Below are 16,825 nucleotides of genomic sequence, written 5' to 3' on the forward strand. Positions count from 1 at the left end.
ATTTATCATTATATAAAATGTATTTGTACATGCGCATTTACGTACATAAACCTAGTTTGGTAAGTGTCTTAGTGCAGACTGCTATAACAAAGTACCATAGACTGGATGGCTTATAAATAACAGAAATTTATTTCTTACTGTTCCGGAGGCTGGAAGTCAGAGATCAGGGTGCTAACATGGTAGAGTTCTGGTGAGAACCCTCTTCTGGGTTGCAGACACTGTCTTAATGCTGTATCCTCTCCTGGTAGAAAAAGAGCGAGCTCTCTAGGGTCTCTTTTATAAGGGCATCAGTTCCATTCATGAGGGTTCCACTCTCATGAGCTAATCACCCCAAAGGCCCTGTCTCCTTATACCATCATACTGGGGGTTAGGATTTCAACATATGAATTGTGAGGGGACACAAACATTTAGTCCATGATAATAAGGAATCAATGTGTTATTTAACTACAAAGACCTTTGGTAGAAGATAATCCTACATTTTACTGCTCATATTTTCTTACAAAGAAAACTTAAAAAAACTGTAATTTATAAAGTGGAATGTTGATTCCAGTAAATGTGACTATATTGTTATATGAGATAGAAGAATTTCTGAATGATTATGGTGTTTACACTAGGAAAATGTCACGCTTTAACCCCTGAGTGTTATTAAAAGCAACTGAAAAAAAAAAAAAAACCCAGGGGAAAACTATTATGGATTGTGATAATGCAAAAGAGAAGCCATACACATTAAAATTATATGAGTAGTTAAGTTGCAGCATTATCATAAATCTCTGGAAAAAAACAGATGTGGTGGGGCTTTAGCAAAGTATAAAGAGCAAAAGCAAAAAGTTGTTTTTAAATCCTTATTTTAGGCATTCTTTAGGGTTTGTAAGAGAATGTTTGGGGAGAACAAAAAAAGCAAGAAAGCAACAGAAAAGTGTAAGTGTATTTTCAGATGGTCAGGTAAACCAAATAGGTCCTTCATACTGATTATTAAATACAACTTAGGTTTTTAAACTGTATGTCTTAATTTGCTACTTTTTCTTGGCATAACAGTAAAATGTGATTTTTTTTTTTTACTTGAAGAGAAGTAACAAAAATAATACAGTTCTTTAACCCTTCTGAGACTATAGGACTGATAATTGTTTCATAACTATATTTTCTTCCATCAGAAAAGCCCCCCTCACTAAGTATAATTAGCTAAGTTCACATTTAAATACTCCTTGTTCTGAGTTTCTGTCCATGTTAGAAAATGTTTCACTCTTAAAGTAAATTGCTTAAAATATTTCACTCTTAAAGTAAATTGCTTAAATTATTTTACTCCTGCACTGGAGTATAAAAAATAAGCAACTAAACTTGAATGAGTTCTATCAATTATATATGGTCTCTGAAAATGATATTCTGTAATGATTTTAGAAGTAGTATTTAGAATGTTTATTTTGTCTAATTTTCTCAGTATTTATAAAGCTGTAAAAATAAGATGTGAAAGCCTATTTTTTTTCAAAACTCTTTGAATTGGATATTTTAAAACAGTGAGCCTCAAAGATTATGCTCCGAAGGATTTTATGAAGGTTAGACAGTTAAGTTTGCGAACTCATCCTAGAAAAAGTGCTACATATCTCATTGCTGAATATCACTAAGGTTGCCTTCGAAGTACTCCCTTTAGGAAGCTATGCACTGACGCCAGCGCCTAGTCCACCCTTCAAAGCAATTTTGGAACTCTTTTTTCTGGAGTGGCCATCAGAGCTGTCGTCATATTACCCTTGATGTCCTGAATGTCATCAAAATGTCTTCCTTTCAATATTTCCTTTATCTTTGGATAAAAAAAGAAGTCATTGGGGGCCAGAGCAGGTGAGTAGGGAGGGTGTTTCAATACAGTTTGTCTACTAGCTAAAACTCCCTCACAGACAGTGCTGTGTGAGCTGGTACATTGTCGTGATGCAAGAGCCATGAATTGTTGGCGAAAAGTTCAGGTTGTCTAACATTTTCACGCAGCCTTTTCAGCACTTCCAAATAGTAAACCTGGTGAACTGTCCAAATTCATAGTGAATAATCCCTCTGATATCAAAATAGGCTGGCAACATCGTTGCAACAGGTTTGCAAACTTAATTGTCAAACGTCGTATAAATAACGAGTAAGGTCATGCTTAGAAAGAACGTGTATTTCATCAGCATAGACGCATCCTCTAAGTTTGGTTTGTTTGCAGAGCCTTTTACTGTTTATATATCTACATGTTGCTATGTGCACAGAAGCTGTGGTTCTTACAGCTATTGTGTGAGTACTTAAGATCTCTGTGTAAACCCCAGTCGCTTGGTGAGCCTGTGTCTTCACGTTAACTTCATTATTGTGCATTGCGAACATAATATTACAGAATCTAACTTTAGAGATCTTTTGATGGTTATAGAGAAAGGATCTTGTTATATGAGGAATCATCTTAGCTAAATTGAATGAAAGCAAGTTTATAGTTACTTCCTGTTCTTGCCTGTTCACGAGATACCTAAAACTAACACTGAATTTTGCAAACAAGTCTTCATATCAAAATCCTGCTTAAATTCATCTAAGAGAATTTCAGCTCAACTCTAAGGAAGATAAATCTAGTCTAAAGTAAGATGTTCTGGTTCAAGGAATTCTGGTCAGATGAATTCTTATACGGTCCAGAAAGAAAATGCTGTGGTTAATTCAGATAGAATTAATTTGGATCATCATATAAAATGTTTATCCTGGACAAAAAAAATAGAATTTGGGGCGACCTTTGTAAATTCCAATTGGAACTGAATTTTTAACATGCCCTGGACTGGCTTTGAAAAAAATCCGGCTTGTTTTGTTATAAAATAATTCTATCTCAGGAAGATCTAGGATTGCTGTTGGTGAACTTTTAAAACCAGCGTGGTTTCATATTTTCACTTTCAGAGCTAGAAAAGAAATAAAACATACTCATCTTAAAAATAATAAACTCAGCCTATCTACAAAACAAGCACCTAATTATTTTTTGGAGTACCAGAGGTCTTTTTGTTTTTGTTGTTTTGGTTGAGAAACAATGACTGAAATGGGAAACTTCCTACTTTGCTATTACAGAACGGTGGGATGGGTGCTAACAGCAAGGAGTTTTTTATCTCGTTTGATAAGAACGAACATACATGGAATCTCCACTTTGGTAGTTGCTGTCTGCTGCTGTTTGTCACTTTTATGTGCTGTGTCTCTGCCGTTTTCTCTGTTTACTGTGTCTGCTTCTTAGCAGTCTGGGAAACACAGGTTATTGTGAACATACCAACAGTTGTTCCAAGACTGAGGGTGGGAGACAGACATACCACTTAAGGATTTACTACCAAGAAGTAGGACTTTTAAGGACAAACCTAACCCAAAGGTATCTTTTGAAGAAAGGTATGAATTTCTAGGGTTATACTACTCTGTCCCTTAAATCTAGATATTTTTCAGGATTATCTGCTTAACTGCTGTCAACATATTACGTATGTTCTCCCTGCATTTACCCACAACTGTTAGCCCTCTCCTGATCACTTGGAGCTCTCATTTTTTCTCACAGAGTCAACCCAGATGTGCAAGTTGCCTCTCACGTTTATGCCTGAGTCACTTTCATACATCCTGTTTATCATATTCTCTCTCCCTGACCTGCCTCCTCCTCATCTTGTTCCCTGGTACCACCACCAAGGTCGATGTGGTTCATGGCACGTCCACCTTCATGGTCCTGACGGCCGAAGGTGTAAGAGTCGTGGAGCTGCTGCTCTCCATCTTGTACCAGCTAAACCCTTAGTTACCACATACTCGTTTCCCACAGTGACTAAGTGCTCTCCTTTCTGTTTCTACTGCTGTGATTTGTTTGTGCCAGGCTTTCTGCATGCATTTCTTTTTTAAAATATTTGGCAACCATTCTGTAAAGTAGGTTACAGTATCTCATTTTTCATATTACATTTATGGATTAGGCACAAAGAAATTAACTTGCTATTCCAACATCATCAAGGAAATGGTGAATCAGGTTATTTAATGCTGAGTGACTTTAAAGACCAGTCTTTTTCTACCAAGCACTCTTTCACCTAACCTATAAGGTTCTACCCTATTTTATATCAACTCACCTAACCGTGTTTTGTACTTTCTTTTTGGAGTATAGTATGCTAGCCATATGGGATTGTTTCTGGTCCTGTGAGCTGGTCACCTCGAAGCCTCTGCCCTCAGTTGGTTCTCATTTTGTCTTTCTCAACCCTTCTTGTTGAACTTACTTTCTTCAAGTACCTGCTCAGAGGTCATTTCTTGGTAACTACTGCCACCCCCGCCCCACCCCCACTGCTCTGACCACCAGCACGCCACACCATGGCCACCTCCAGGGAATTGCTACAAATATTATCAGGTTAAGGTTATGATTTTGTCTTCTGTTCCCAGCTAGAACGTTATCTCGTTGAGGGCAGTAACGCTTATTTATCTTTGTAGTTTTATTAATCTTAAGTGTAGTTGGGAGCTAATAAAAGTGCTCTCTTTTTATAAGAGGATGCATGCCTTACTTTATACCCATCTGAAGGAAACTGTGTTGACTCTAACTGTACAGTTAATCTTGGGAAATTGTTTGGCACATACCTGGCTTATTTTAGTGTGTGTGTGTGTGTGTGTGTGTGTGTGTGTGTGTGTCTGTGCACATGCGTACACACACTCACACACACACATTAAGCATTTGTTGAAGGTTTGCTAGTACTAAGCACTGTACCAGGTGTTTGAGAGTTTGAGGTAGAGGAAAAGACACCTTGGGGAGGAGAGGAGAATGATTGGAATGAGGCCTGCATTTTTCTGGGGTCAGGGAGAAAATGTCCCCATTGGAGACGGTAGTATGAATTGGGATTACGAAAAATTGTAATGACACAGGCCTGACTCTCAGAATGGTGTTGATATTGGTCACCTAGCAGAGTGTTTGCCACTTAGTTAGGAAGTCAGTATATATTTACTTAATCACCAAAGAACCAATTAATTTGCCTGTTAATGAAGTCTAAATTTAGGATGTTGGGATATAATGTTTTTTTCTCTTGTATTGATGAACATTTAAACTTGTAACTGTCAAGGTAAAATCCAGAAAACCAAATTATTCATAGTAATTTGAAGAAATTCTTTCTTTGAGAAGACATGTTGCTATTGATATGAAAAGATCTATTTGCCGTTACATGTTAGAGTAGATCTGTGTGTGATAAATGCTTCCTGTAATTTTTTAAAACTTCCTTAAAATTCCCCTAATACTTTGTTTTGTGTGTTAATAAATTACCCCTCAAAAGAGGATCCTTAATCTAGCTTTATAAAATGTCTGTGCATAGTGGTTTCCCTCCACATATGTTCGTTTTATTGTATTATCCTTTCCTTTTACATAACTAGCCCTTACCCCTCACCCTCCACACCTTTTTGTTTTCACAGTATCTCTTGCTCCTCCTCCTCCCTCCGTCCTACAGGGAACTCCTCAGTTACCTTTAATGGGATTTGTGGCCAGAGTTCAAGAAAATAGTAAGTTTATGTCTTCTTTATGCCATAGATCAGATTATGGACATAAAATGTTATTTATATATGATTGGCTAGCTAGTCATTCCTTCACTGATACTTAAGATATTTGAATATTATGAACAAGTCACTGTATGAGCAGCTAGTAGGGATGATAAAATAATTAGGATAAAATTCTCTACTTTCAAATAACTTCAAATCGGGTAGTGAAGAAAAGACAAATATAAAATCAGGCACATGTAAGAAAAGAAAGATCACATCTGAGGAGATGCTGTCTGATCACCAGATATGCCATGTTTTTCTTTGGAATGCTCAGACAAGCAGTACTCTGTTTTCCTATCGTTGGAGTTTTTGGGGTTTGTGGCTGGCCTGAGAATCTTCCTCTGGTCCTGGTTCCAAGTATAGAAATGGCCATGCCATGGTAGGTCCTAGGGGACTAAATTGCCAGTCCGTTTCCCAAGAGGCCTCATAGATGGCTATGAATTCATGTTGGCCTGTGGTCTAGTGTTGAACCATGTAGGCTCAGATAACTAATTTTATGGGCATGTTGAGTCTTCTCCTAGGGAAGGATTAAGGAAGCTCAGGAGATTGATATTTATAAAGCAGAAGGCCTATCTCACCATTCAGTGAGGAATTGCTGTTACAGAGACCAGTAGATGAATTTTCTTCTTGTGAGCAGTCTGCGTGGTCATGCAGTCATGCATAGTCATGCATGGTTATGCATAAGTCATGCAGTCATGCATAGTCATGCAGTTGTGCATAGTCACAACGATGCATGATGGGCATAGACTCTGAACAAGGGGGAATTACGTTAATGAAAGATTTCATGTCATCAAGTTGAGGTAGGCCAATGTATGTATCTCAAAACAGGGATGGCCTGTTAGAAATATTTGTACTCTGTTGTTTGGGACTCTTGTTCCTTTGGAGATGGGCATTGCCAATATTAGAGTGTAAGCTCTGTGAGAGCAGGGATTTTTGCCTGTTTTGTTCCCAGGCTGTTTCCCCAGCATTTAGAAAAGTATCTGACACATAGCAGACAGTTTTAGTCCCTCCTTTTTTGTGCTTCCCAAGCTGACTAAATGCCCCTTTTTATCATCACATTTCTGTGTTGTGTTTTAACTGGTTATAATCCAGTTTTAATCGACTGACGATTCAGTGTCTTTCAGGTACTTTTGCATCTCCATTTGCTAATTTCTGAAAATAGCCTATGTTACTAATGTCTGTTGGAGGGTATTCCATGGGCACCTCCATTGTTACACAGTGTGACTGCCTTTTAGGATATCTTTTCGCATTTCTTTTCACAGTCATATACATGTCTCACCTACAGAATGTATAAAAATAAGAAACGTTGTGTATGAGGTGTGCCGTGACTGATTTCTACAGACACAGCAGGACTTACACATTCAAATGAATGTTGTCCTCTTCAAAACATTCACCTTGGAAAGATACGTATTTATCTTTTGATATTATCATCATAGCTTTCAAATACATTATTTTGAAGATACTTGGTGGTAGGCAGCAGATAATCACTCTGTATTAAGTTTGATGTTTGGAAGAAGTCAAATTATTTGGAGTCAGTTATACTGTGCTAAGTAGTGTAACTATGATCCAATTCTTCTTCTTAAAACCCTTCTATGGCTTCCCATTGCTCTTGGGATAGAGTTCAGACTGGGCCCTTCCTGCCCAGTCAGTCCTCTTCAGCTTCCTCAGGCCTCTTTCTGCTGAACGTGGTCAGTTCTTTGAAGGGTTCCTGCTTTCTTAGCTTTGTGTTTGTTTTTTTCTTTACTTCTAACATGGAATATCTACCCCAACTCCATCCCATCCCCTGGCCATTAACTGTTACTCATCCTTCGGGTTTCAGGAAGTCTTTTCTGACCCACTTAAGAGATTTGGTCTACTGCTATTTTTTCCATAATAACATAAAGCACTTACAGCACTTAATTATCAACTAAAGTTTGCTTGTCCATGTCTCTAAGACTTTTGCCCACTGCTCTATTCCCAGTGCTGAGCATATTACTTAGCCATAGTAGGCTTTCATTTGATGTTTGCTGAGTGAATAATGATGAAACATTACTTTTAAAGTTACTGAATTTCTCTCATCCCATAGTATTATAAGCTTTTAAGATAACAAACATTGGAGTCCAAATTCCTGCTCTTCCACTTACTTAATGTAGGACTACTTAATCTTGGAAAGCCAATTTCCACATCCATAAAATGAGGATTAAAAACACCTCCTCCCAAGGTAAAGATTAAATGAAACAACGTATTGTAAAGTGCTATCTGAATAACTGGAACATTTTAAGTTAAAAGTGGTAGCTTATGTTAGTCTTAAACTAACTTTTCTTATAACTGGCTCTGAGGCAATTATAAAAAAAGGTGAAAATGAGCAGTGGCAGCTTTGAGTAATTTTGTAGCCCAGTTTCTCAAGGTGATTGTTTTGAAAGACAGTTCTTTTGGATGTGTGTTTTTGTGGAATTGTTTAAAGTCAATCTCTTTACCTTATAAATGTAAGTAGGAAACATTGTTGATTTTTACCCCAACCATAGGTAATTTGTCATAAAGTATGTTAGAATCACATATTTTTGTTTTGTATATTAAACCATTAGTAAAAGAATTAATTTTAATAAGTAAAGTTTTGAAGTTCATAAAGTAGATAAGTTGATAAGTACAGAGTGGCACAGCAGATGGGAATAGAGCAGAGATGTTGGTCTGGATAATCCTCACCAAGCATCTGCAGTCTTCTAAAATCTATTAGATTCAGTCAGTCGGCTGAGATGAAAAATAGAAAATACACAGGATTGCTCAGAGAATTTCACAGAAACAATACTAGGACCTCAGAAAAGAATTTGTGCTGTTCATTAAAATTGGGCAACTGATAAACACAGCTTTCTTTATTCAGTTTATTTGGTTGAGTTGTGCTCAAATATGAGCCAAGCAATTTGAAAGCTTTGAGTTGCTGAGTTTGGAGGTATTTTAGACATTACTATATGTTGATACTTGAGCTGTGGAAACAGATCTTAATAAGGGGACATTTAAAATATTTTAAATCACTCTTGGATATTTAGCCTGAAGACATTCTGCATCATAAATTAGTCTGAATTAGTTGAAATTCTGTACGTAAAAAACCCAAAACAAACACAATAATTTTCATGGATGAAGTTCCCCAAAATTTTTTGTGGTTTCTGCCCTGCTAAATTGACAAGATGGTATTTTAAAAAATTCATTGAGGAAAAATAAATGTATTGAGAGAAACAGATTCAAATTTGATTATTCATTGGACTCAGTTTAATTTGTTATAAATTAAATATGGTTATAAATACCCAAATTATTAATATTTCTGATAACCACTCCTTGTTGGATATCATGTAAAGCCAAACTATATTATACTTATCTCTTTCTTTGAAAAGGCAGATTATGTATTAGCATAAATAGCTTCCAGAGGCTCGGTTAATAGTAATTATTTTGGCTAAACTTTATTCACCATCCATAAGCACTAACCCATTGGGAAGAGAGAAAGTCATGCTTGGAGCCTTGGAACATATATGTAGTTGGTGGGGGAACTTCTCTTGCCCACTCATTTTTTTTGAAAGATTATTCTTTTCAAGTCTAGGTTTATATTCCATGAACACAGAAGCTTGGGAAAGACTAACTTTGTATAATGGATAATTTTGTTATTACATTAATAATACATTCTTAGTTTCAGATACAGCACCACCACCACCGCCTGTAGAGGATCCAGTCTTTGATGAATCTCCCCCTCCCCCACCGCCCCCAGAAGATTACGAGGAGGAAGAAGCGGCCGTGGTTGAGTATAGTGATCCTTACGCTGAGGAGGACCCTCCGTGGGCTCCGAGGTCGTATTTGGAAAAGGGTGAGTTTCAGGAAGCTGTCTGCAGGGGTGGGAAGAAACCTCTACCTAGAAATGAAATTTACTGGTACTGAAGAGAATCTTGTTGATTTTTCACAGGTAAGTAACGTTTTGCTTGTGTTATCTATATGTTCTTATTGGTTTAATTTATAAGTTCCATGGTTTTGAAAGTCATGCTAGTAAAATTCAGTGACTATTTGATTTTTTTATTGATGGTTATGTATTCCTGGTAAACATGCTTTTTATGGATGGTCAAAAATGAAAAGAGGGGTTTTTTTGAATGCCTCAGGAAGAGGATGATTTTTCCAAATTGTTAGTTATTGCTACCGCCATGGTTTAAAAAGCATTCTTTTGTGGTATCTTATATCAGATATTTCAGTTTAAGTGGCTCCACATGACACTTTCTTTCAAAGAGTAAGGGTTTCTTAGTTTCTTTACAAACTAGGATTCGGCATTTCTTTTAGTGAAAACTTTCTCTGAATATATTAGCTAACCATGACATGGCACTTTTGGGACACAAGCTTCCAAATCCCATCAAAACTAATCAGCTCAGAAAAATAGTTTGCTGTCTTAAAGGAAATATTCTGTTAAGGAAATTGAAGTTATTAACTCTCTGGGTCTCAGAACTGATCCCACATTAGAATTACTTGGGGAATTTATATTAAGAAATGGTGGACTTTTACTTGTGACCAAGATAGAGCAACAGTAATCAGATTTACCCTCTCTCCTAAAACCGTTAGGAACCCAGAAAAAAATGTAAAAAATAATGGTTTTCAGACATTGGACAACAGGCAGTGGTGGAGTCTGACCTCGGAGAGAAGAAACTCAAACAAGACGAGCCTTTGATTGTCTTGGCTTGTTACCTAGAGGCAGTTTCCAGGCCCAGGAGTGCAAGGAGGTGGAACCAAACAGAGCTGGGGGTCGCATTGCATAAAGAAGATAGAGATCAGAATTTTGGGAGGCCACAGAGAAGAGGTAGCTACACTAAGACAAAGGACAGAGTTCTGGAGATCTATAGAAGGTCCTCTTGACTCTTTGAATACTGATCTGAATGTGTGTGAAGAAACTACCTGAGATTAGAGAAAGAACAACCAGAAAGGAATAGGCAGAAAAATTATTGGAAATAGCACAGGCCTGGGAATAGCTCATGTTCCCAAACCAGCCAAAGTAGAAAGACCTTGTAATACACAAGGCACTGAGAAGAGGCCTCAAAAATGTGTCCCTTTGGGCCAAATTAGTCCTAGATTAAAGTTTGCTCTGGACTGACCTAACGAACACTTAAATGCAAACTTTGAAAGCATCCAACTGATTTCAAGTAACTTAACTGAGCTCCAGGACAAAATTCAACACTTCAAAGGAGTCAACAAAATCCACTGTACCAAATGAAGAAGTTAAATTGTTACTTTTTGTAGATGACATGATTCTTTATATAGAAAACCCTAAAGACTCCACCAAGAAACTATTAGAAACAATAAATGAATACAGTAAAGTTGCAGGATACAAAATCAATGTACAAAAATCCATTGCATTCCTGTATAGAATGAAATTCTAGAAAAAGAAATGAAACAATTTCTTTTGTAATTGCAACAAAAAGAATAAAATAACCTAGAAATAACAAAGGATGTAAATTACCTATATACTGAAACCTGTAAGACAATTATTAAAAGAAATTGAAGACACAAAAAAGTGGAAAGATATTCCATGTTCATGGATTGGAAGAATCACCATAATTAAAATGGCCATATTACCCAAAGCAATATACAAACCTAATGCAATCCCCATCAAAATCTCAATGGCATTTTTTTCAAGAAATAGAACAAAAAAACATCAGATTTTTGGAACCACAAAAGACCCCAAATACCCAAAGCAACACTAAGAAAAAAGAACAAGGCTGGAGGTATCACACTCCATGACTTCAGTTTATACTACAAAATGATAATAATCAAAACACCATAGTACTGGCAGAAAAACAGACACACAGACCAATGGAATAGGATTGAAAACACATAAATAAACCCACATATATATGGGCAAAGAATTTTTGACAAAGGAACCAGTAATATTCAATGGAGAAAAGAAAGCTTCTTCAATAAATGGTGCTTGGAAAATCGGAAAGCCATGTGCAAAAGAATGAAACTAGATTGCTATCTATTAACACCAAAATTAACTCAAAATGGATCAAAGACCTAAACATAAAGCCTGAAACAATAAAATGCATAGAAGAAAGTATAGGTATTAAACTTATGGACCTTGGGTTCAGAAAGGATTTTGTGAATTTGATCTCAAGAGTAAGGGAAGTTAAAAGCAAAAATAAATGAATAGGACTATATCAAACTAAAAAGCTTCTGCACAGCAAAAGAAACCATCAGCAAAACAGAGAGGCAACCAACTGAATAGGAGAAGATATTTGTGAACAACACCTCTTGTAAGGGGCTAATATCCAAAATATATAAAGAACTCATACAACTCAACAACAAAAAAGCAAACAGTAAAAAAATGGACGGAGGACCTGAATGGCCACTTCTCCCAAGAAGACATACAAAATGGCCAACAGATATATGAAAAAATGTTCAGTTTCACTAACTCTTAGGGAAACGCAAATCAAAACCACAATGAGATACCATTTCACACCTGTTAGAATGGTTATTATCAGCAAGTAGTAAGTGTTGGAGAGGCTCTGGAGAAAAAACCCTCATACACTCACTGCTCGTGGGAATGGAAATTGGTACAGCCACTATGGAAAACATTATGGAGATTCCTCAAAAAATTAAGAATAGAATTACCATCTGACCCAGAAATCCCTCTTTGGATATCTATCCCCAAAAATTTGAAAACAGTTATCTGTAAAGATATGTGTACCCCTGTCTTCATTGCAGCATTATTCACAGTGGCCAACACATGGAAACAACCAAAATGTCCTTCGATAGATGATTGGATAAAGAAGATGTGGTATATATACACAATGGAATACTACTCAGCCATAAGAAAAGATGAACTACTGCTATTTGCAACAACATGGATGGATTTTGAGGTTATCATGCTAAGTAAAATAAGTCTGACAGAAAAAGCTGAGAATCATATGACTTCACTCATGTTGCATATAAAACTGAAAGCAACAAGTGAACAAGACACACAAACAAAAAAATCATGGACACACACAACAGTTTAGTGGTTACCAGAGGGGAAGGGGGAAGGGTGAGTGGTAGAAGAGGGTAAAGGGGGTCAAATATATGGTGATGGAAGGAGAACTGACTCTGGGTGGTGAACACACAGTGTGATATATAGATGATGTATTATAGAAGTGTTCCCTTGAAACCTATGTAATTTTACTAACCAATGTCACCCCAATAAATAAAGACTAAAAAAAATCTAGTGTACCAAAAAGTAAGAATCATAGTGTCCAACATCCATTCACAAGGCATGTAAAATTACAAGTCAATGTAAAACAAAAAAATATATAACTCAAACTAAAAGAAAATTCAGTCAATAGAAACAGACCCAGAAATGACCAAGATGGTGGAATTACTAATACAGGGGCATTATATAGCTATTATAAATGCCACATAATGTTCAAGAAAGTACAGGAAAACATAAACACAAGGGAGAAGTGGAATATATATTTTTTTAAAAAGAGAGAAACCCACATAGAATTTCTGGAGGTTAAAATAAAAACACAGTATCTGAACTGACACGTCAGAAGAAAAGATTAGCAACCTTGATAAGACAATATGCAAAATGAGGCGGGAGAGAAAAAAACAAAAACTAAAAACAGAGCATGAGGTGAGATAATATCAAATAGTTTTCACTTGCAGAAGATAGGATTTCTATGTAGAAAATCATGAAGAATCTACAAAAAAGCTGGTGGAACTAAAAAGTGAATTTGCAAAGATTGCAGGCCGAGGGGTCAATGTACAAAATTAATTTTTATATACTAGCAGCAAATGATTGAAGACTAAAATGTATAAAACAATAACTTTTATAATAACATAAAAATACAAAATACTTAGGCATAAATTTAATGAAATATATGCAAGACCTGTTGATGAAACCTATATAACATTAAGAGAAATTAAAAGCCTTAAATTGAGAAATGTATTATGTTCTTTGATCATTATTGTTAAGAGACCAGTTTTCCCCTAAATTGATCTATAAATTGAATGCAATCCTCCCAAAATTCCAGAAATCAGTCTTATAGAAATTGACAAGGGGATTCTAAAAGTTATATAGAAATGCAAAAAACCTAGTGTAGTCAACACAATTTTGAAAAGAAGGTTAATGTTGGAGGATTTAAACTACCTGACTTCAGAGTTTTAGTGTAAAGCTACAGTGTTCAAGACAGTGTGGTGCTGGTGTAAGTATAGGGATATAAATCAGGGAATAGAATATAGAATCCAGAAATAAGATCCACACGTATTGTTTGACAAAAGTGCCATGGTAATTCGGAGGAAAGGAGAGTGTTTTCAAAATATAGTGCTGGAACAGTTGGATATTCCTATGCAAAACATGAACTTCCACCCTTAACTCACCATACACGTAAATTAATTTGAAATGTATTTTAGATGTGAATATAAAACCTAAACTGCAAAACATCTGGGGGAAAATACAGGAGACAAATCTTTGTGCCCTGAGGTTAGGAAAAATATCCTGTAGTGAACACATAGAAAACATGAAGCTTAAAAAAAAAAAAGTTGATAAATTGAGTTTCATTAAATAAACTTCTTGAAAGACACTGTTAAGAAAATGACAAGACAAGCCATATAGACTGGGAAAAAATATTTGCAAAGTAGCTCAGGAGACAAACAACTTGTAGGAAAAAAAAGATCTGAACACACTTCACCAAACAGATATATGAATTGCAAATAAGCACATGAAAAGATGCTCCATATTATTAGTCATTAAGGAAATGCAACCTAAAGCCACAGAAAACCAAACAAAGTACCACTACTCACCTTTTGCAATGGCTACGATTAACAACACTGATAATAATCCCACTTGTTGGAGAAAGTGTGGTAAAACTGGGGCTCTTAGCACTGGTAAGAATGCATCCTGTTTTAGCCACTTAGATACACACCTACCAGCTGATCTGGCATTTCCTTCCTGTGGTGTTTACTTAAGAACACGGAGGATGTGTCTTCGCACAAAGACTTGAACGTTCATAAATGTTTTATTCAAATAACCAAAACCTGGAAACAAACCAAATGTATTTCAACTGGTGAATAGATAAAACTACTTGTGGGATATGCATACATTCAGTGAAATACTGTTCAGCAGTGAAAATGAACAAACTACTGATACAAGCAACAATATGGATGGATTGTAAATGTTACACTAATGAAAGAACCAGACACAAAAAACTCACACTTTGACTATTTAAATGAATTCAGGAAGATCAGTGGTTTTCAAGGAAAACCAGTACTGGTGGCTGAGGGAACTTACATAGGACATAAGGAAATTTTGGGGTGATGGGCATATTGTATGTGGTGGTCGTTGTACATTTGTTGTGTATACAGGTGCATACATTTGTCAAAACTCATTGAACTCTACACTTAAATGCTTGTGTTTTGTATCTACATTACACCTTAATGAAGCTGTTTGGAAGGAGGACAAAATCAGCCAAGGTACTGCACTGGGATGCGGCCTTGGGGATTGAGCAGTGTGGTTTTATTCACTCCCTAGCTGATTTTAACACTGTCCTAGACAAAGTGATGACAGTTTTCGTCTGAAAAAACAGCGCAGTTATTCCTTAAGAGAAGAGCAGAATGAAAATTTTTGCTTTCTAAAGACTGACTTTTCAGTGGACATGTAAGAATCTGGAGAGATTTGTTAAGAGAGGAAAGTAAATTTATTCTCAGTCCACATAACTCTTTAAATTTTAAAAGAGTATGCCTGAATTGTTCCCTAAGAGGATTTTCAAGATTTGATTTATCTCTGAAGTTTAAGTCTTTCAGAACATGAAAACTAAATAAGCTCTTCTTTATTCTTTCTGGCAAAACAAAAACAAAAATAACAAGCTGAACACAGCTTGTTGTTTGAGTGTGTGTGAATGTTAGGGTTGTTGCCTAATGGCTCATTTTGCTGTCTTAGACCTTAGGACCTGGTTCTTAGCCCTGCCTACAGGTTAGTCACCTAGGGAGTGTTTAACATGGTTGCACCTCCAGGCCTGTTAAATCAGAGTCTGTGAATGTCGTGGGTCCACATCAGCGTTTTTAAAGATCTTCAGATAATTCCAAGGTTAAGAACCACTGCCATAGGAGAAGGTTTATCTCAACCCTTAATTACTGCCCATACTAGGCAAGGGGAGGTAATGTATATATGGGAGTATCTTGATGTAACCAGGGTAGAGAACAGATGTTTTCATGTATTTATTATGTGCCTGGCATAATGCAAGACATTACATACATAAGACAATTAGTCTCCCCGTTTGCAAACTAGGAAATGAGATTCAAAAACAACTTACAATGTTAACAAACCTAACAGAAAATGTTAGTGGTATAAAAAAGATAGTACATCATAATGGTTATTAATGATAATAAAAGACGCTAACATTCGTATAGAATGTTTACCATATACAATGCCCTGGGTTATGTTTTATATGTGCATTGCCTCTTTTAGTATAATAGTGCTTTGAGGTATTAGCCCTATTATATTTCCCATTGTACAGTTGAGTAAAAAGCAGCTTAGGAAAGTTAAGTATGTTCTATAATCCAGTAAGTGGTAGAGCGAGGATTTGAACCAGGTGGTACAACTCCAGAGCCCACTCTTAACTGTTGTCCTAAGCCTGAGCTCTGGCAGACCTGGGATTGACTGAGTCTTGGCTGTACAGTTTGCTAGCATTAAATTCTTCCTGCTTCTTCCAACTTCAGCTTATTAGTCAGAGCCTATTTTATATTCCTTCCATCAAGCCATCTGTTCTTGTGTGCTTCCAGCTCGATGACATAACTTCTTGGAAGAAGTATGCACAGTGTATGGTAATTTATCAGATAACTTTTCTGTCCTCACAAGACTATGAGTTTCTTGTCTTGTTCATCTTTGTATCTCTAAAAATCAGCATGGATACTCCATGCTGATTGTCAAAAAAATGAATAGTGCCATTAATTCTATCTGGGGACTCCAGAAAGCTTCTCAGAGGACAAGGCATTTGTTATGTGCCTTGAATGATAAGTAGGAGTTTCTTAGGCAGAGAAGAGAGGTGGGAAGGGCCATCCAGGCAGAGACTTCTCTGAGGGAAATGGCATGGCTGTCTCGGGCATTGTAAGTAGTGCCATGTGCAGGAGGACAGGGGTGGGTTGTAGGGAGAGAGTGGCTGGGGTGTGAGTGCAGGAAGGGAAGTGAGTTGTAATTAGCGATGGAAGGTCTGTTTTGTTTTTATTTTTTGAAAACATGATGAAAAAATTACGGCAATTTTTAAGCAGGTTGATAAGTTCCCATGTACTTATATCTTAACTTTTTAAAAAATTACCTGATAATAGTGTAGAGTACATTAGAAAGGAAAAT

The 16,825-nt window shown here is 36.5% G+C and overlaps 1 protein-coding gene across 37 annotated transcripts in view; it reads left to right on the forward strand.

The window, feature by feature from the left end:
* The window catches only part of ABI2 (abl interactor 2), a 95,059-nt gene that overhangs the window by 71,422 nt on the left and 6,812 nt on the right, over positions 1-16,825 (forward strand). For 19 of the 37 annotated variants that reach the window (XM_081050830.1, XM_081050827.1, XM_081050843.1 and 16 more), the window contains 2 exons: positions 5,383-5,469; positions 9,161-9,334. In XM_081050830.1, coding sequence (XP_080906956.1) covers positions 5,383-5,469; positions 9,161-9,334 — 261 coding nt within the window. The remainder of the gene's footprint in view (positions 1-5,382; positions 5,470-9,160; positions 9,335-16,825) is intronic. The other 18 variants (XM_081050839.1, XM_081050853.1, XM_081050854.1 and 15 more) reach the window with 1 other exon arrangement.

Source organism: Rhinolophus hipposideros (assembly GCF_964194185.1).
Source record: "Rhinolophus hipposideros genome assembly, chromosome: 6".
NCBI lineage: Eukaryota > Metazoa > Chordata > Mammalia > Chiroptera > Rhinolophidae > Rhinolophus > Rhinolophus hipposideros.